The sequence below is a fragment of the Heliangelus exortis genome, chromosome 16 (genome assembly GCF_036169615.1).
Source record: "Heliangelus exortis chromosome 16, bHelExo1.hap1, whole genome shotgun sequence".
Taxonomy (NCBI): Eukaryota; Metazoa; Chordata; class Aves; order Apodiformes; family Trochilidae; genus Heliangelus; species Heliangelus exortis.
Window position 1 is genome coordinate 15,498,544 of NC_092437.1, and position 19,886 is coordinate 15,518,429.

Sequence of the window (19,886 nt, forward strand, 5' to 3'; positions counted from 1 at the left end):
ATATTAATTCAAATAACCTTAATTATTCCTCTGTAGCAATTTCTTGAGTTTATCACAGAATTGTCATAGTTGGAAAGGACCGCTTGGAGATCACCAAGTCCAACCATAGACACAGGCAACAAGTGAGAAACCAAACCCCCTACAGTCTCAGCCACTGGAGCATGCCCTGAAGTGCCACATCTACACATTTCTTAAATTCCTCCAGGGATGGTGACTCCACCACCTCCCTGGGCAGCTGTTCCAGTGCCTGACCACTCTTTCAGTAAAGAAATCCTTCCTAATATCTGGTCTAAACCTTCTCTGCTGCAACTTCAGATCATTTCATCTGGTCTTGTCTTTATTCACTTGGGAGAAGAGCCCAGCACCCACCTCCCCACAGCCTCCTCTCAGGGAGTTATAGAGAGTGATGAGGTCTCCCCTAAGCCTCCTCTTCTCCAGCCTGAACACCCCCAGCTCCTTAAGCCAGTCCATGTCTGACTTGTTCTCCAGGCCCTCACCAGTCTGGTGAATGAATCAATCTGTTTATCAGCCCACAGGTGAGATGTTTCCACAGCCCTGACTTAAGCCTTTGCTGATACCTCAACACTTTGATATGTATTTCTGTGCAAATACATGAATTAATCTGTGTTCTCTGCATCTCCCTGTGCACTGAGCCATGTCAGCAGTCTTGGAGGGATGATATTCCATCCACAAGTCAAGTTATCCAGGTGCAAGGAGTGTGGATATAATATTTTGACACTTAAACCACTCAATTCAGACTTGAAAACTGAAATGCTGCCTTGGAGTAGTTAATTTGCAAATAAAATGTTCACTCAGCTGTTCTCAGGATTTTTTGTGTTCTGCTTTCTGGCTGCTTCCTTCTTTGTTTCATTGCTTCCTCCTCTAATCCTATAACAGCCCATGCTGTATTTTTTGAGTGGACTGAGCACTGTGACTGCTGCTCCACAGTGGAGAATCGGCATCCAGGAGAAATGCTCCAGCTGGAGAGCATGAACACAAACACTGCCTTGCTGTGCTGCTCTTGGACAGGAGAAATTCAGAATGTTAGTGCTCCTGGGCAAGGTGGGTGCTGTCTGCATGTGTTGTGCTGCAAGCATGAGAGTCTGCTGGATGAACCTAAGAAGCAGGAGGTTGTCCTGTGCTTGGAGCATAGCTGGGGACAACAGGTGGAGACACGGACCTGCTCTGAGGGCAGAAAATCTCTTCCAATAAAATGGTGTCTGCTGAGGACATGCCCTGAGTGTTTTTTCTGAAGGTGATGTTGTTACAGTTCAAGCTTCATCCTACATTGCTTTTAACTCACAGGCCCAAGCTTTAGGAAAACTGAAAAGCTCTGTGTGTTTTGCTTTGTGTTAAATAACTTCAGAGACTGAAAGTGGAGAGGGACCCTTTTAGGTCTTTCACAGTTGCTGTGACAGCGTAAGATAAGTGGACTTGTCCAAGGCTTGTAAAAGTTGATTATCCTTGAAGTGTTTCCAAAGGTCTGCTCCACTCCCACATGCTTTCTGTGACAGGAGCAATAAACACCAGTGAAGTCTAAATATTCTTGTAGCTTATATATTGGCATTTCATTCTGGGCTTTCATGTTATAACCTCCTACAGGGGTGAAGAAAGAGAGAAGAGCTGGTGACTGGTGGGAAGGAGAAGCAGAGTTGAGCATTGCTGAAGCTCCCATTCTGGCCCAGAGAGTTGAGGCACTTCCAGTGACATTATCTTCTGAATTGTCTGGGGCTCTGGTGACTCTGGCTCATCTCAGACTTGATTCTCTTGGCCCCCTGAGAGCACAGGAGGGCACAGCAGAAGCTGGGACAGCTGATTATTGTGCTTTGAAGCAGTGGGAAGAGTTAGAGGGGAGCAGTTTCTGCAGGCTCTGGCTCTCCCTCCTCTGTCAGATGCCAAGGCTCAGCACTAATGCATGCAGAAGTCTTCTCTCTTCCCTCCTGTGTCTCCATGCTGGCTGTTAGGCTGATGTCAGGAAACATTTTTTCCCTGAGAGGGCTGTCAGGCATTGGAATGGCCCAGGACAGTGGTGGAGTCACCATCCCTGGAGGCATTTAAAAGGCATTTGGAGCTGGTCCTTAGGGACATGGGTTAGTAGTGAGATGATGGTGTTGGTCAGAGGTTGGACTGGATGAGCTGGAGGTCTCTTCCCACCTAAACATCCTGTGAGCTGCATTTTACTGCTAGCAGGATGCTCCCCCCAGCCCCTGGGACCAGGGGAAACCCAGCACTGGCCAACGGGGGAGGTACAGAGCAGGGTTTGTGTTGGGTGCAGTCCAGAAGGGCCACGGGCTGGGAATTGGGGGAGTGGTGTCTCAGGTGTCATCCAAGTCTGGTTTGCCAGTCCAGTGCTGAATTGTGGATGTAGGAAGGATCTCTCCATGATCTCTCTGTGCCCAGGTGGATCGCTACACCCTGCGGAACGGGCGCCACATCATCCTCCTGGCTGAGGGCAGGTTGGTCAACTTGGGCTGTGCCATGGGGCACCCCAGCTTTGTGATGAGCAACTCCTTCACCAACCAGGTGCTGGCACAGATTGAGCTGTGGACCCACAGTGACAAATACTCCGTGGGAGTCCATTTCCTGCCAAAGAAGGTGAGTTAAAGGGCAAGGTGCAAGCTTGTAAGGAGCTGACTCCAGGTGTGATCACATAGATTTGTTTCATTTGTGCTCAAGTTAATTTCCTACTGAATGATGACTTTGCAAGGAGCTTCTGGCCCTCCAGTGAATGCTTGGGTTTGGTCATGTTCAATCTGAAGTGGGTTGGGCTTTGTGGCTACTCTGTTGTGCAGCACTGGGATTTGTTTGTCACCTGTCATAGGAATGTCAGGTCACTTTTTTGCTTGATCCAGGGCTCTTCCCTAAGGTGCCAGGAAGCCCTGTGCTGCCTCAGTGTACTTAGAGAGCTTCTCAAAACCAACTTTTCCCTGCTAAATGTCAGCATTCATAGGAAGCTTTCACATCCCTATCCAGCAGTAAAGTCTAGGGCAGAGCTGAAGCTGTAGTGAAAATAGGAATCACTTGTACTGCGGTTAATCAGAGTTTGAGTCCCATTTACACCCAAGCAGAGCATATCACAATCTGTCTTAAAAGCTTCACAAAATATCAATGACAGATTCCCCCAGGTTTCCCTTTAAACTTTCCTGAGCAGTCTTTGTTCTTGTAAAAATCTGGATCATGTAATGACTTGCAGATTCCTGTTGTAAAACTCATGTTGTTTCAGTTTCTCAAAAAAAGCCTGAGAATTTGAGATGGGCATTGGAAAAGATGTCAGAGTTAAATTTGACTTTAGAATGCAACCAGGTGTGAGACTAAATATGAAAATGCTTTTCTTATGGGAAGTGGAATTTCTATCCCTATATGTCGACCTGACCCATCCCACAGGGAGCTCTGCTGCCTTCCCGGTGCCCGGGTGAGGGATATTAGTAGGAAACTCCATCAGCTAATTCAGCCCTCAGATTATTATCCACTGTTGGTAGTCCAGGCTGGCAGTGATGACAACTGGAAGAAGTACAAGGGTGATTAAAAAGGACTTCAAGGCACTGGGTTGGTTACTTGATGCGTCAGGAGCACAGGTGGTGTTCGCCTCAGTTCCAGCAGTAGAAGACCTGAATGAGGAGAGGAATAGGAAAACCCATCTGATCAACAGGTGGCTAAGGGACTGGTGCCACCGGCGGAACTTTGGGTTTTTCGTCCATGGGGCAAATTCCATACTACCTAATGTCCTCAAATCAGATGGGCTTCATCTAACTAACAGGGGGAAAAGGACTCTAGCTTATACGTTGAAGGGGCTGATAAGGAGGGCTTTAAACTAGGTTTGAAGGGGGATGGGGTTGAAACTGGGCTCTCCAGAAAGGAGCCTAAGGGTGGACTACCCAAGATAAGAGCCAAACCAGCAGCCCAGCTGAAGTGCATGTGCACCAGTGCACGCAGCATGGGCAACAAACAGGAGGAGCTGGAAGCCATCGTGCAGCAGGAAAGCTGTGATGGAGTCACCATCACGGAAACGTGGTGGGATGAGTCCCATGACTGGAGTGCTGCCAGGGGTGGCTACAGGCTCTTCAGAAGGGACAGGCAGGGTAGGAGAGGTGGAGGGGTAGCCCTATATGTTAGAGGCTCTCTTGACTCTGTAGAAGTTGAGGTCAGCAATAACAGGGTGGAGTGCCTGTGGATTAGAATCAGAGGCAATGCCAACAAGGCTGATATCGTGATGGGAGTCTGTTACAGACCACCCAATCAGGATGATGAGGATGATGAATTATTCTACAGGCAGCTGGTGGGTGTTTCAAAATCATCATCCCTTGTTCTCGTGGGTGACTTTAACCTACCAGACATCTGCTGGGAACTCCACACCGCAGAGAGGAGGCAGTCTAGGAGATTCCTAGAGTGTATAGAGGATAATTTCCTGCTCCAGCTGGTAAATGAGCCCACCAGGGATGGAGCCCTGCTTGACCTTCTTTTCACAAACAGAGAGGGGCTGGTGGGAGATGTGGTGGTCGGTGGACACCTGGGACTCAGTGATCATAAAATAATAGAGTTTTCAATATTCAGGGATGCAAGGAGGGTCGTCAATAAAACCTCTACATTGGACTTCCAGAGGGCAGATTTTGGCCTATTCAGAAGACTAGTTCAGCATATACCCAGAAACAGCCCTTGAAAACAAAGGGGTCCAGGAGGGATGGACCTACTTCAAGGAGCAAATTTTGAAAGCACAGGAGCAGCTGTCCCAATGTGCTGAAAGGCGAGCTGGCGGGGAAGACGACCGGTCTGGCTGAACTGGGAGACTCTGAAAGAAATTAGGGTTAAGAAGAGGGCCTACCAATTATGGAAAAAAGGGCTAACTACTAAGGAGGAATTTAGGAACATAGTTAGGTCATGTAGAAAGAAAATAAGAGAGACAGAGGCACAACGTGAACTGAATCTCGCCACCTCTGTGAAGGATAAAAAAAGTCCTTCTATAGATACATCAATGGCAAAAGAAGGGGCAAGGAAAACATCCATTCTCTACTGGACACAGGTGGGAATATAGTTGTCAAAGATGAAGAAAAGGCTGAGGTATTTAACACCTTCTTTGCCTCAGTTTCCAACAGTAAGACAGGTTATCCTGAGGACAGATGGCTTCTGGAGCTTACAGAAGGTGACAAGAATCTGAACAGCCCCCCTGTAATCCAGAAGGACACAGTCAGTGACCTACTGAGCTGCTTGGATCCCCACAAGTCTATGGGAGCAGATGGGATCCACCCAAGGGTGATGAGAGAGCTGGCAGAAGAGATCGCCAAGCCTCTCTCTATCATCTACCAACAGTCCTGGCTCACCAGGGACATCCCAGATGATGGGAAGTTGGGGAATGTCACATCAATCCACAAAAAGGGCCGGAAGGAGGACCCAGGAAACTCCAGACCCATCAGCCTGACCTCAGTGCCTGGCAGGGTTATGGAGCAGATCATCCTGGGGGCAATCACACAGCACCTGCAGGATGGACAAGGGATCAGACCCAGCCAGCACGGGGTTAGGAAGGGCAGGTCCTGCCTGACCAACCTGAGCTCCTTTTATCATCAGGGGACTGCCTGGGGGATGAGGGGAAGGCTGTGGATGTGCTCTACCTGGACTTCAGCAAGGCCTTTGACACCGTCTCCCACAGCATTCTCCTGAAAAAGCTGTCAGGCCACAGCTTGGACAGGGGCATCTGTGCTGGGTTAGGAACTGGCTGGAGGGCCGGGCCCAGTGCTGTATGGTGCTGATCCAGTTGGGGGCCGGTCACTAGTGGTGTCCCCCAGGGATCAGTGTTGGGCCCAGTGCTGTTTAATATCTTTATTGAGGATTTAGATGAGGGGATTGAGTCCATCATCAGCAAATTTGCAGATGACACTAAGCTGGGGGGAGTGTGGATCAGCTGGAAGGCAGGAGGGCTCTGCAGAGGGACCTGGACAGACTGGAGAGTTGGGCTGATCCCAAGGGGATGAGGTTCAACATTCCAAGTGCCGGGTCCTGCACTTTGGCCACAACAACCCCATGGGGAGCTCCAGGCTGGGCACAGAGTGGCAGAAAGGGAGCTGGGAGTCTGGATTGCCAGGAAGCTGAAGAGGAGGCAGCAGTGTGCCCAGGTGGCCAAGAAGGCCAATGGCATCCTGGGCTGGCTCAGGAACAGCGTGGCCAGCAGGTCCAGGGAAGGGATTCTGCCCCTGTGCTCAGCCCTGGGGAGGCCACAGCTTGAGTCCTGTGTCCAGTTCTGGGCCCCTCAGCTCAGGAAGGAGATTGAGGTGCTGGAGCAGGTCCAAAGGAGGGCAACCAGGCTGGTGAAAGGACTCAAGCACAGACCCTATGAAGAGAGGCTGAGGGAGCTGGGGGTGTTGAGGCTGGAGAAGAGGAGGCTCAGGGGAGACCTCATCACTCTCTCCAACTCCCTGAAAGGAGGTTGGAGCCAGGGGGGGGTTGGTCTTTTTTCCCAGACGACTTTCAGCAAGACAAGAGGGCATGGTCTTAAGTTGTGTCAGGGGAAGTTTAGGTTAGATATTAGAAAGAATTTCTTTACAGAGAGGGTGATCAAGCATTGGAATGGGCTGCCCAGTGAAGTGGTGGACTCTCCGTCCCTGGAGATATTTAAAAAGAGGCTGGATGTGGCACTCAGTGCCATGGTCTAGCAACCGCAGCGGTGGGTCAAGGGTTGGACTTGATGATCTCTGAGGTCCCTTCCAACCCAGCCAATTCTATGATCCTATGATCTTTGGGCTGACTTACAAAGTGTTTGCTGAACAGAAGCCTCTAGTTTTTTTAACAGTTCTTTTGAAAATGATAGTCCAGTATTGCTAATAAAATGTAGCTTCATCCTCTGTTCTTCCTGAGCAACAGTTTTTAGTTAGACATAAATAGTGATGCCCAGGTCAGCTACTCACAAGTGGAGCTGCATGTCCATCTTCTCAGGTCCATACAGCATGACAAAATGCTCTTTACCCTCTGTGCTTCACAGAGAATTTCAAAGAATAAAGCAGGCATCTTGTCAGAACCAAGGAAAGATGGGCAGAAGAGTTTTTTCTAAGAAATTCCTGGCTGGTATCTTTCCTTGTTCTGTGAAGTATCTTTATGGTCCAAATGTAAAATACAAGAAAAATACAAGAACTCTGCCCTCCCCTTGGCTGTAAGAATAGCACTTTGATCATTGACTCTTACAAACATGCACAGATTTCCGCAATATGTGTTCCTAGAATTCCAGGCAAACTGGTGTATCCATGTTATTGGCACCAAATCTGTCTATTATGTTCAGCTATCTGATTTTAAGGGAAGAATGTCCACATACACAAATCTAGATAATGGTATCCTATTCATCTAATTCTTGAAGTTCCCAAGCTGGAGCATCTGTGAAACAACTTAACTGTACTGTGATTTGAGACCCTGAGCTCAAATGTCAGGGACTCTGCTCCTTTTCATGTGTAATCTGCCTTAAACTTTGGCTGGAAATGCACCCATCAGATCTTCACTTCTCAGTCTCGTTAATCAGATATGCAGTTGATATTTAACCCTCTTTTTTTTTTTTTTTTTTTTTTTTCTTTTTTCTGGCACGATCTGTTAAGCTTAAATACTTGTTTCCCCTCTGAACACAATCCTTCCAGTTAGAATTTCTTTTGTGATTGGAAACATTTGTGATTCTCACGCAGTGCTCAGTAGCTCTCATGGTTCACTTCCACATTCTTCCTGAGATAACAGGACTCTGTTCTAATATTCTTGTCTCAATGTTTTCTTTTCCCAGCTGGATGAAGCTGTGGCTGCTGCTCATCTGGATAAACTCTGTGTGAAGCTGACAAAGCTGAGTGACAAGCAGGCCAAGTATCTGGGCTTGCCAAGAGATGGCCCATTCAAGCCAGACCACTACAGATACTGAGGAGGTGGCACTACCCAAAGACCAAACTGCAGGGATCCAACCTTCCAAAGCTCTTGTGTGTTCTGGGCTCCTGAGAACGAGCCCTTTGCCATATTCCTCTGTGCTGCACAACCCCTCCCCTTACCAAGGAAGCAAGCTTAAGCCTTATCTGTTAGTGAAAGAGGATCACTCTGACTACTGGGATTAGAATTGGTTATGTAGCTAATGTCATGGTGAAAACAATCCTGGGCACCTTTTGTTAGGTCCTAATGTCCCCCAGAAGGGACAGAAGGTTGCTAAATGAAAATGCATCCATGTCAAATGCAGACATACTTGTCAGACATGTGGCTGGTAGCCTCTTTGGACAGGCTAACCAGGAAGATAAGGAACAGTTCCTCCAGGGAGATGCTTTCTGCTGTGCCCTGCTCAAATCAGATGAATCCTGTTAGGAGGCTGGCAGTGTCAGGCTTCTCCACAAAGGTGCCCTTAGCTAAAGTGCATGTTGTGAAATTGGAAGAAATAGGGAGAAGTTTAGGTTGCTAGGTCTCCTTCCTACAAAATCAACATAATTTCCTACCCAGAGATTGGAGCTGGAGGGTTTTTTCTGGGTTAATTTACTCCCATCAATTTGGGTCAGAACAAAGATCCTCCTGTGCTTCTTCAAACCAACGTGAGGAGGGGGAGGCAAGAGTGACTGTTAGCAGCAGTGTGTTGTCAACAGCTGAGCAGGGGTGGTCAGGTTTAGGGACCTTTTTTGATCCTCCAGTAACACCAGCAGCACACTTCTACACCCAACTTGATTTTTCTCAGTTGTCATGTCTGCTGTATATTGTCTGTCACTGACTCAAAGTGCTTTTATTAAAGATCTGACTGTGGCCTGACTGGTTTTGTATAGTGAGATGTTTTGGGGTTTGCTAGGGATTTATTTACTTTTGTTTGATCCTTCAGCCAAAATATTTTAATGTATCCACATGCCTTTTCATGAAGAGGCAGTGCTGTGGCAAGCCTACATCATTTATTTGAGTTGGGAAAAGCTGCTCAGGTTATTTAAATATCTGGAGGGCTGAATCTTGCAGGAAAAAGACTTCTCCTCTGCCCACAGGAAGGTTTATCTCCGTGGATGCCATGGAAGTCCTCTCTTGCCACTGTCACTTCAGTCAACATTATACTGCAGGCCACCTCTGTTTCTGGATGTAAGATGAGAAGTTTGGGACCTGTTAAAATAATGCTTGAAGTGCTCTGAGATTCATGTGCAAGCACCAAGTGTGATGTCTGTGAAAAATTAAAATGGGGTGTAGAGTATGAACTGTTGGAGGAGGAAGAATTGTTCATTGTGAATGAACAAAATGTCACTCCACGTGCAGCTCTCTTCCTTGTTCTGTTTTGCATCGACCTCTAAAAAGCACTGATTTCCACTGAATTTGGGTCCTATAAATCTAAAAAGGGATCCTTTACACTTACACATGTGAACTGAGCTCCACCCTGACATAGGTGCCCTGCACATCCAAATCTAGGTGTCATACAATGCTGCATGTGGCAGAGCATGATAGAAAATAAGGTTGGAGTAGAACACCACAACAGAAAAAGGATGGGTGTTGTCTTCCTTACTCTTCCTTCATTTCTTCTACCTGAGCTTTGGCTTCTCTAAACCCATTTCTTTGCTGAACAAACAACTGCTTTTCTGAAGTACAGAATTGTAATTCTGCTGTTGGACTTGGGTCATGGATTCACAGAATAATTTAGTTAGGGCCATCTGTAGGTCTCTGGTTCATCCCTGTCCTTATACCAAGGCCAGTTCAGTCAGCTTGGGGACCATCTTGCACAGGCGAGTTCCAGTTGTCTCTGGGGGCAGAGATAACACAACCTCCTTAGGCTGTCCTGAGTATTTGGTGACCCTCAAGACGAAAATACTGAAAGGGTTGTCAGGTCCTGGCCCAGGCTGCCCAGGGCAGGGCTGGAGTCCCCATCATCCCTGGAGGGGTTTCAGAGCCCTGGAGACGTGGGGATGAGGGACATGGGGCAGGGGTGGCCTTGGCAGGGATGGGGGAATGGTTGGAGCTGGTGGACTTAAAGTTCTTTCCCAATCAAAATGATTCTGTGATTCTTGGTAAGTCTGGTAAGCATTAGGCTCAGGGGTGGCAGCTCTTGAGTTTCTGGAAGCATTTGTAGTGCAAGATTCTGTGTGCAACACTGCCTGGATAGCCCAATGCAAATTCATGATGTTTGGATCCTGTTCAAACTATTTAAGTACAGGAAATTGTGGTTCCTTAGGCAAGGCAGGGAAGTGACCAAGCACCAGCAGCTTCACCAGCTCTGAAACATCTTCCCTGTTTGCAAGGCCCTGGGACAGGACACTGAAGGATTGCTGCAAGAAGGAAGAGAACTCAGCAAATGATTTTTGTAACAGCACTTTCCTGATCAAACTGGGGAAAATCTGGTTTGCTGCTGAAAATACAGTAGAGTCTGAGCAAGTTAACAGTGTGGGGCTTTTACTTGAAATGTGATTTGAGTTGATCAGAGCTCCTGGAAGGTGTCCAGAGGAGGCACTGAAATGCTCAGAGGGCTGAGCAGCTCCCTGGGAAGCCAGGCTGAGGGATTGGGGGTGTTCAGCCTGGAGAAGAGGAGGCTCCCAGGTGAGCTCAGAGCAACCTTCCAATATCTGAAGGGGCTGCAAGAAAGCTGGGGGAGGGCTTTGGACACGAGGGGGTAGGGAGAGGACAGGGGAAATGGGTTAAAACTTGGAGAGGGGAGATTGGGGTTGGACATTAGGAAAAAGTTCTTTGTTGTGAGGATGCTGAGCCCCTGTCCCAGGGTGCCCAGAGAAGCTGTGGCTGCCCCATCCCTGTTCCAGCCCAGGTTGGATGGGGCTTGGAGCACCCTGGGCTGTGGGAGGTGTCCCTGACCATGGCAGGGGTGGCACTGGGGGAGCTTTAAGGTCCCCTCCAACCCAAACCTGTCTATGATTCCATGATAAAATATAAAAGTTATACTTGGAGTATATTCTGCTAGATCTGATATTTTATTAGTTGAAGAGGACTAGACCAAACGCAGACCCTAATAAAGCCATGGGCAGGAACAGTTCCTTTGCCTCCCTGCTGTGCAGTTCTGGTTTAGGGCTGTGGTTCCGCTGCAATGCCCAGAACCTCTCAGCAGTGGGGTTTGTGCATGGTGCAAGAGGTGCTTGATACTCCTCCCCAGCTGGTCCTGGGCACTGTGCAGCCACTGGTGACCAAACTGGGAGGAGTGATGGACTCCCTGGAGGGTGGGCAGTCACCCACTCCTGGAATCTCCCCAGGGAAGTGCTGAGTTCTGCAGCCAGTATGGGGCATCCCTGGTGGGCAGGACAGCCTGGGAAGTGAGTGACTGGAGAGCAGGGCAGTGGGGAGAGAGGATTCTTGCTCCTATGTTCTATCCTTCCACCCTGTTACAGGATATAGAAATAAGGTGCCAGGTCTTAGTAAAAATGTGAGCATTTTGAGAATCAGCCCTTGGTTTTATGAAACACAGGGTTCATCTCAGCCAGAACACTGAGCAGATAAACCAGCAAGTTCTTCCACCTTTAACACAGGGCCAGCCTCCCCTTGAGGCCCCCAAAAGAGGGGGACAAGATGACCACAGAAGGATAATTCTTGTCCTGGTTGATGGCAAACTGAGGGTGAGGCATCAGTGTCCTGGGGGCATCAAGCAGGAGGTGATGGTCCCACTCTGCTCTGCTCTGGTGTGGGCTCACCTGGAGCACTGAGTATAGGAAGGACATCAAGGTGTTGGAGAGTCCAAAGGAGAGCAACAAGGATGGTGAAGGGTCTGGAAGGAATGAATTGTGGGATGGTTTATGAGGAGGGGCTGAGGTGACTTGGATTGTTCAGTTTGGAGAAGAGGAGGCTGAGGGGTGAGCTCAGAGGGGACTGGGACTGATTTCATCACTCCTGAGACCAAAGAGAGGACTTGGGGAAATGGCAGGAAGCTGTGCTGGGGGAAGTCCAGGTTAGATATTAGGGAAAAGTTTTTCAGCCAGAGGGTGGCTGAGCAGTGGAACAGGATCCCCAGGGAAGCAGCTATGGCACCAAACCTGCCTGAGTTCAACAAGTGTTGGGATGATGCTCCCAGGCACATGGGGTGATTCTGGGGGTGCCCTACACAGGGACAGGAGTTGGGATTGAGGATCCTGATGGGTCCCTTCCAGCTCAGCAGATTCTGTGATTTGCTGCCCAGGTAGAGCTTGGCAGCCCCATCCCACATGGGGTCACCTCACCTCTTGCTGTGTGTGAGCTTCAGCCAAACTTCTGTGTTTAAACTCATCCTCAGGGGCAATTCTGAAAAACCTTTACAGTCCAATATGCAGAATTCCCTGCTGTTTCTGAAGCTTTCTAGAACAGGTAGAAGACTTTGAAACATCTTACCTCTGGGGTAAGAACTGATTTCCTTTAAAAAAACATGTATGGAGTTGCCTCACATCCTGACCCCTGCTAATTTCTCAACAGGTGTTGATCCATATGGAAGGAAAGGATGTCAGGAAGTCCATCAGGATCCTGTCTGGGATCATCCCTGGTGTGGGCAGAGGAGCAGGGCAGGGATTGTCCCCTGTGCTGGGCACTGCTGAGCTCACACCTCAAATCCTGGGCTCAGTTCTGGGTCCCTCAGGACAAGAAGGACATTGAGGGGATGGAGAGTGTCCAGAGGAGGGAAATGGAGCTGGGGAAGGGTCTGGAGCACAAAGTCTGCCCAGGAGGGGCTGAGGGCCCTGGGGGTGTTGATCCTGGAGCAGAGGAGGCTGAGGGGAGACCTTCTGGATCTCTGCAACCCCCTGAGAGGAGGTTGGAGCCAGGGGGGGTCGGGCTCTGCTCCCAAGGAACAAGGGATGGGATGAGAGGAAATGGTGTAAAGTTGCCCAGGGGAGTTTTAAATTGGATATTGAGAAATTATTTTTCCAGTTGTCAGGGCCTGGCCCAGGCTGCCCAGGGCAGGGCTGGAGTCCCCATCATCCCTGGAGGTATTTAAAAGCCCTGGAGATGTGGTGCTGAGGGACATGGGGCAGGGGTGGCCTTGGCAGGGATGGGGGAATGGTTCAGATTGATGATTTAAAGTTTCTTTTCCAAACTAAATGATTTTATGAAATTGCTGCTCGATTGCTTGCTTTTTATTGGCAAGAGCACATCTGCTGTCACCAAGGGTTTCACTAAATCATTTACAACAATTTTTTAGCTGTTTCCTCATTACTTCTTTGTTTTTAATGTCCACGCAAGTCATTCAGTATTCAGCCTGGCCTGAGGCTGAGCATCCTGATTCCCTGAATAGGAATTGTAATCCCCACTCTGATTACCTTGGAATGATTTCAGCAGGAGCCATGGACTGAGGAACAATAGCACAGAAGAGAGCCCAGCATCTGCAGGGATGGAGCCTGGCAGTGCCCTCTGCTCAGTGCTGAAATGCCTTGGCAGGGTGAGCTGTGTGACAGGGACAGACTGAATGTGTCACCCAGATGTCACCCAGATGTCACCCAGGGCAGGGGGAGATGGGAGCTGTGGGGTCTCTGGCTCTGACACCCAGGATGCCAGAGAGGGGGAGGTGGATCCCTGGATCCCTGTGCCCTGTTGCAGGTGTGGGAACCTTCCCATGGGGTGGGAAGAGAGCAGGAAGGGGAAGCAAAGGCAGGTTTTTTTCTCAGAGTTGTGCAGCTCAGCAGGTCTGGTGTGTGGGCAAGCAGGGTGTGAGCCCCTTGGCCTTGCAGGTGTCCCCTGGGGAGGGGACAGGGCTGGGGAGGATGTCCCAGAGCTGGGCTGGTGCTGATGGGGAAGGTTTGGGAGCAGCTCAGCCTCCCACGTTCCTCAGCATCTTTCCCCACTCTTGTTGGCAGCTTCATTGTGGAAGGCAAACCCAAAAGCTGTGACACTTCCAGCTGTGCACAGCTGGGGAAACTGTGTCCTGTGTGTCAGGACTGGGGAGAGGCAGTGTCTGCTCTTCATAAAACAGGAATGGACTCTGATTTGCAGCTTTCTTGCCCCTCCCCACCCCCCAGTTCTCCAAATGCTGGCAACCAGAACTGGCTGAGAACTGGGAAATGCCTGAGTCCTCCCCATTAACTGTGCTTCAGATTTAGCTATCCTTAGCTATTAATTTAATTGAGATTTTAAAATTGATCAGGGACAAACCCACAGTAATGAAGTAGTGCTAAACCAGGCTTGGTTACCACACCTAGAAAAGTTCTTTAATGCCATGTCTTGTCTGTCTTTGATTTAACCTCTCCAGTCATTTCCACTCTCCCAGTGCCTTTCGTGGCTGGGCTGTCCCAGGATGCTCCTGCAGCCTCCTTGGTCCTGCAGAATGCTTGGAATTGGTGGGAGGATGAAATGAGAGCTGAAGGATTGGCCTCCTCATCTTGAGACAAGTCTCTGATTTGGTCAAGAAGAGTAATCACATTTTCTCAAATGTTTTTTGATTAATTTTCTGTGAATGCTTTCCTTCCCAATGAAAATACTTTTCTCTTTTAACTGGGGCAACTTTTGCCCCTCTTTTTCCTCCACTGCTGAGTCAGAAGTGATGAGTACAGTCTGGACAGTTTTCTCCAGTTATCTCCACCAGATATCCTGGTCCCTCTGGGTTTTTTTTAGCAACTGACTTGCAATGCAGGTCTTCCTCTTTATTTTCTTTGCATGGCTAAATGTTCTGTGAGAGGGAGGTGTACAGAGAGCCTTAGGCAATATGGATCACTGTGAGCAGAGAACAAAGAGCTGGTAAATGGATATTGCACTGATGACTTTGTGATTCCTGGCTGAGCTTTTTCCATTGCAGTTGTTGTGTTTGAAGATGATAGGAAGTTTCTCAGAAGTCTACTGTGGTTTCTGTCCTTTGGGGCTTTATTGTAAAGATAAATCAGAAGTAGTAAATATGCACTGGGTTTGTAGTAGCATTGTTTGGCTCTGGAGAACTTTGCACAACTGTAAAGAAGCATAAATAACATTTAAGTATTTTCCCCCCCTTTTTTAAAATCACTAACCCTCATAAGCGCTTGTGGCTTGCACACTGACTCAGAAAAAGCAAAAGCAAACAAAAGACTGAGAGAAGTAGAGAGGAAAAAAAATAATCCTGTGGAAAAATTTTAAGTTGATGGGATGAAAACAAAAAGGAATCAAGGTTCTGCAGCATCCTTATGAATTGGATTGTGTCTGCCTGACATCCTCCTGCTTGTCCTGTCCCCTGGGGTTCCATAGAATAGATTAAACTCTTGGGAACATTTGGAAGGTTTTTACTTCTTGTTCCATCTCTAGAGTCCAGAGAGAGACTTCTCAGCACACCTGTGTATTTCTGTAGCACTCTGGCTTTGGTTTCATCAATGGTGAAGGAATTTTTGTCAGGGAGCAATAAATGGGCCCCAGCCCATGCCACGTGCTCCTTTTCCCTGCTGGAGCAGCAGTGTTAGGGGCAAGCTGAGCAGCACCTTGGCTGCAATCTTGCAGGTGCTGGAAGCCCCTTTAGATGCTGACTGACCCCCAGGCCTGGTTCTGAGGCAGCGCTGCTTGCAGGTGTCTGCTCTGCATTATTGGGTTTCATTCAGAACCAGCCCTGGGTGGTCCTCTTGGCCCTCCCCTCCAAAACTTCCTTCCCATGGATATTTTCTTAGCAACTGGAAACAGACTCCTTTGGGCCCTTTTTGGCAGGGAGGAGCTTTGCTGCGCTCTGGTCTGCCCGGCCACGGAGATGGCAGAGAAAAGGAATTTCCTTCTCTCCGTTTGTAGAGAGGGAATGACAGCTCTGAGCACACTGCTGTACGTAGGAGTGGTGGAGAAGGGAATAAAGGGGTAAAAACCACCCGGGATGCTCATCAAGTGCTCCAAAGGCTTATTTTCCAAATGGAGAAATTATTGTGACTTGGATTCCAGTTTTATAGCAAGGAGAACTTTTCAGTACTGAAGTCTCCTGGGTCTGCCAGGTATTTCTGAGGGAGCCCTGGCTGCTGCATTGCTCCCGAGGCATCTGCTCCCATTCCCATTCTGGAGGATTAAAGGAGGTGAAACACCATTAGACTTTAATGAATTTATGTGTTTGGTTTCTTGGTTTGTGGGGTTTTTTTGGGTTTTGCTTCTGTTTGGGGTTTTTTGTTGGCTTTTTGTTGGTTTTTGTTTTGTTGTTGTTGTTGTTTTTAGTTTTTGTTTTGGGGTTTTTTGTTTGTTTTGTTTTGCATTTGTTTTTTTTAATGCTACCCTGTTTTGTTATGGGATACAATAAGAAAGAGAGAGACTGCATATTTTCCTGGTTGATTTCTGGCTATTACTGTGAACATTTGTGTAATACTGTTCCTTGCTTAACTGAGGCAGCTGCATGAAGTGAAGGGATGAAGGGAACCCTGTAGGAGATCACAAATGACATTTTAGTTGAGGAAACTGCCAAAAATATGAAGGGGCACCACAAGAACACTGGTGGTAAAACCATCTCATGGTGTAGAGTATTTATCAGATTATGTTGAAGTCAATAGAAGAGACTGAAAGGGTCTGAACTGGATCAATAGATTTTGTCTTCACAGAATCATTTGGGTTGGAAAGGACCTCTGAGACCCTCAAGTCCAACCCTTGATCCACTCCCCCCGTGGTTCCCAGCCCATGGCACTCAGTGCCACATTCAGTCTCTGCTTAAAAACCTCCAGGGATGGAGAATCCTCCCCTCCCTGGGCAGCCCATCCCAATGTCTGATCACCCTCTCTGCAAAGAATTTCTCCTAACATCCAACCTAAACCTCCCCTGGCAGAACTTAAGACCAACTTTTCCTGCTTTTATGTGTAGTAAATGACTGCCACATGTGAATTGTGTTGTGACACTCTTATGGCTATTTTAGGGCTCCTATATTTCAATTTAGGACTTAATTTCAAAGGATTTCCTCAATAGGAATACATGTGCATGTGTAATGGGAATGGTTTCTTCATTTCACTGAAAAATCCTGCAGAAATGACTGATGCCTCCTTTTTCTTCTGGAAGAGATGGGAGAGGGACTTAGCCATGTGTTGACCATCTGCATGTCATCTGAGAAGCCTGCCAAAAAATCTTTGTGCTATCTCAGAACGTAATCTGCAGGCACCACAGTTTTAAGCAGGGCATTTGGGGAGTGATGGATTGTTCCTTAGGGCAGCCTCGTGTGGCTCTGGCCCTCTGCTGCTGCTCCAGATGGGGACATTCTCCAGGTCCCATGTCATGTCTGCCAGCCTTGCTCTGGGTGTTCCTGATGCTCTGTCTAAGGTGGGACTGAGCACTGGTCCAGCTGTGCAAGTCAGTTACCAAAGAGGACCAAAAAAAACCAAAAACAACAAACCAAAAAGGAAAAAAAAGAGGGAGGCCAAATTTTCATGTCCTGCTTCTTCACTGATTCAAATATAACAATGTATATATAGTATATATATATATATATATATATAAGAAATATATGTATAAGAAATATATGTATGTATGTATAAGAAATAGAAGACCCCTGTATTAATCCTGGAGGTCCAGAAAAACCTCAATTAGCCTGGCATGCTAGTTGGGTGTCTGAGCTGTCAGATAAGGGTCATTTGATGGGGAAGGGGAAAAAATCCACCATATCCTCTGTAATCATCAGTGCTGTAAGCTCCAGGATTCTGGAGAGCTGGGCAGGGACAAATTTAATGCATTACAAGGCCAAGGATCTGGAAAAGAACAACCCCAGGTACCAGGACAGGGTGGGGACTGAGCTGGGGGAGAGCAGCAGAGGGGAAAGGGCCCTGGGGGTGCTGGAGGATGGGAGGGGGACCACGAGCCAAAGAGGTGTCCTGGTGGCCAAGGAGCCAATGGCACCTGAGGGGCATCAGGAGGGGTCAGGAGAGGTTCTGCTCCTCCTCTGCTCTGTGTGAGGCCACATCTGGAATATTGTGTCCAGTTCTGGGCCCCTCAGTTCCAGAAGGACAGGGAACTGATGAGAGAGCCCAGAGCAGGGGCACAGAGATGATGGAGTGGAACATCTGGTGAGGAAAGGCTGAGGAGCTGAGGGGCTCTGCAGCTTGGAGGAGAATGAGGGGTGAGCTCAGGAGTGTTATAAATATGTAAGGGGTGAGTGTCAGGAGGATGGAGTGAAGTTCTTCTCAGGGCTGACCAACAATAGGACAAGTGCAATGGTTATAAACTGGAGCATAGGCTGTTCAGTATAAATATTAGGAAGAATTTTTTCCCTGTGAGGGTGACAGAGCACAGCACAGCTGCCCAGGGAGGGTGTGGAGTCTCCTTCCCTGGAGACATTCAAATCCCACCTGGATGTGTTCTGTGGGACTGCTGGAGGGGACCCTGCTCTGGAAAGGGACTTGATGATCTTTTGAGGTCCCTTCCAACCCCTCACTTTCTGTGATACTGTGACCCCCAATGAGTTGCTGGACCTGAGGAAAGTGGGAATGTTGTTAAGTTTTCAGCAGAACATCTCAGGATCTCTGATCTGGAGCAGGTGTTGTCTTTTTATGTTCAGGAATGGTGTTAAGCACATTATGAGTTCCTGGGGTGTTACAACAGCTCCTGTAGCTATGGAACTGAGTTGGGTGAGGAGCCACAAGATGCTGCTTCCATTCTGCAGCCTTTAGGAGCTACCAAGAGTGAGGAAATGCATCCCAGGTTTGCCAGGTGTGTTCCTGTCCCCTGTGCTGTCCCTGCACTGATGGGACCTGATGATGCCATTTAAAAATGCTCCCAGTGGAGCTGGGATCCTGGGAAAATGAGAGCTGGAACAGTGCTGGTGGGGTGCCCATTGGAAGTGACATGGGACTTTGTCACATCACACAACTATGACAAAAGGAAAAGACCTCAAAGATCACTGCATCCAACCATCAAACCAGAGAAAAAGCACCATCCCACTAAAGCATGTCCTCTTTCCAGTGTTGTTGTTGTTTTTTTGGAGTGGTTTCCATCTGATGTAGGAAGAAATTTTTTTTTTCAACTACTGAATGTACAAAAAAACCCTAAGATTTTGCTTCTGTTTGGAAATGAGTCACTGTGGTGCACTTCCAGTCTTGGAGATGAATTGGCTCTGACCAATCTGTTCCAGGCATTACAGTGGCAATTGGGATTTTGCAATGCAGTGGCCATAGCAGCTCATCCCCCCTTCTGTGTCTTCTGTCTGCTAGAGATTCCTGCCTGGAGAAGGCTCTTTAGGAGGGCAACAGTTCAGAGCTTAGAAGTAGGCAGGAAAAAATGTAAAGTTCTCATGTGATTATTAGGAGAGTCTGGGTTTAATTATTTTCCTTTCCAGCCTTGATTCTGCAGCCCACAATTGTGTCTCTCTGAGCTAAATAGGATGCTGGGTGCGAAGAAAAGCAAGTTTGGTCTATTCAGTGTGTTTAGAGAGTCATTCTTCTTGCCAAGGAATGCTCTAATTCATAAAATCATAGAAGCATAGAATGGTTTGGGTTGGAAGGGACTTTAAAGATGATCTGGTTCTGAGCTCCCTGCATGGACAGGAACTTCAGCGTGAGTTCAGCTCAAACTGAAGATGTTATGCTTGGATATCACTGACACCTACAGCAGCACCAGCAGTGACCTCAGGATCTCATGGGTGGGTGTCCCACAGCACCCAGAGCAGCACATTTGCTGCAGGACTCAGGGGATGCAGTTTTTGCACTGTAAACCAGAGATCCCACAGGATCAGCAGCTTTGGGCATGGGATGTGCAAGTTCTTCTTTGGCTCCTCTGGTTATACAAGTCTCCATCTGGTTCTCCTATAATTAATTTCATCATGAAATGAACACTATCTCTGCATCTCAAAGGGGCTTTATTGAATCTTTCCTCATCCTCAGCCAAAGCAGCATCACAGATATTGTTGACTCACCTGCAGTACGTGGGAAAAGCTTTTCTGCCATGCCTCTAACCTTCCCTGCTCTGAGAAGATCCTAATGGCTGACATAGAATGTTGTTGGTTTTCCTTCTAGGGTCTCCCAGAGACCTTCAATAGTTTAGCTTGGAAAGCTGAGTTGTTTGGGTCTGGTTTGGTACAGCCATTAAGATGTCAATTCTGCTGTTTGTTTTATCCATCAGGATAAACTTGCATGTTT

At 47.9% G+C, this 19,886-nt stretch overlaps 1 protein-coding gene and 2 long non-coding RNA genes across 3 annotated transcripts in view; 2 read left to right on the top strand and 1 right to left on the bottom strand.

Moving 5' to 3' along the window:
- AHCY (adenosylhomocysteinase) overlaps window positions 1-8,736 on the top strand; it is a 29,433-nt gene extending 20,697 nt beyond the window's left edge. Inside the window, exons 9-10 of the mRNA XM_071759385.1 lie at window positions 2,401-2,595; window positions 7,745-8,736. Of these exons, the coding sequence (XP_071615486.1) occupies window positions 2,401-2,595; window positions 7,745-7,876 (327 nt within the window). The 3' untranslated portion in view covers window positions 7,877-8,736. The remainder of the gene's footprint in view (window positions 1-2,400; window positions 2,596-7,744) is intronic.
- Window positions 1-16,557, bottom strand: part of LOC139803583 (uncharacterized) — a 154,918-nt gene extending 138,361 nt beyond the window's left edge. The window contains exon 1 of the long non-coding RNA XR_011729060.1: window positions 16,372-16,557. This is a non-coding gene — a long non-coding RNA (uncharacterized lncRNA). The remainder of the gene's footprint in view (window positions 1-16,371) is intronic.
- LOC139803582 (uncharacterized) overlaps window positions 1-19,886 on the top strand; it is a 247,811-nt gene that overhangs the window by 179,398 nt on the left and 48,527 nt on the right. The gene's annotated exons all lie outside the window — the stretch shown is intronic.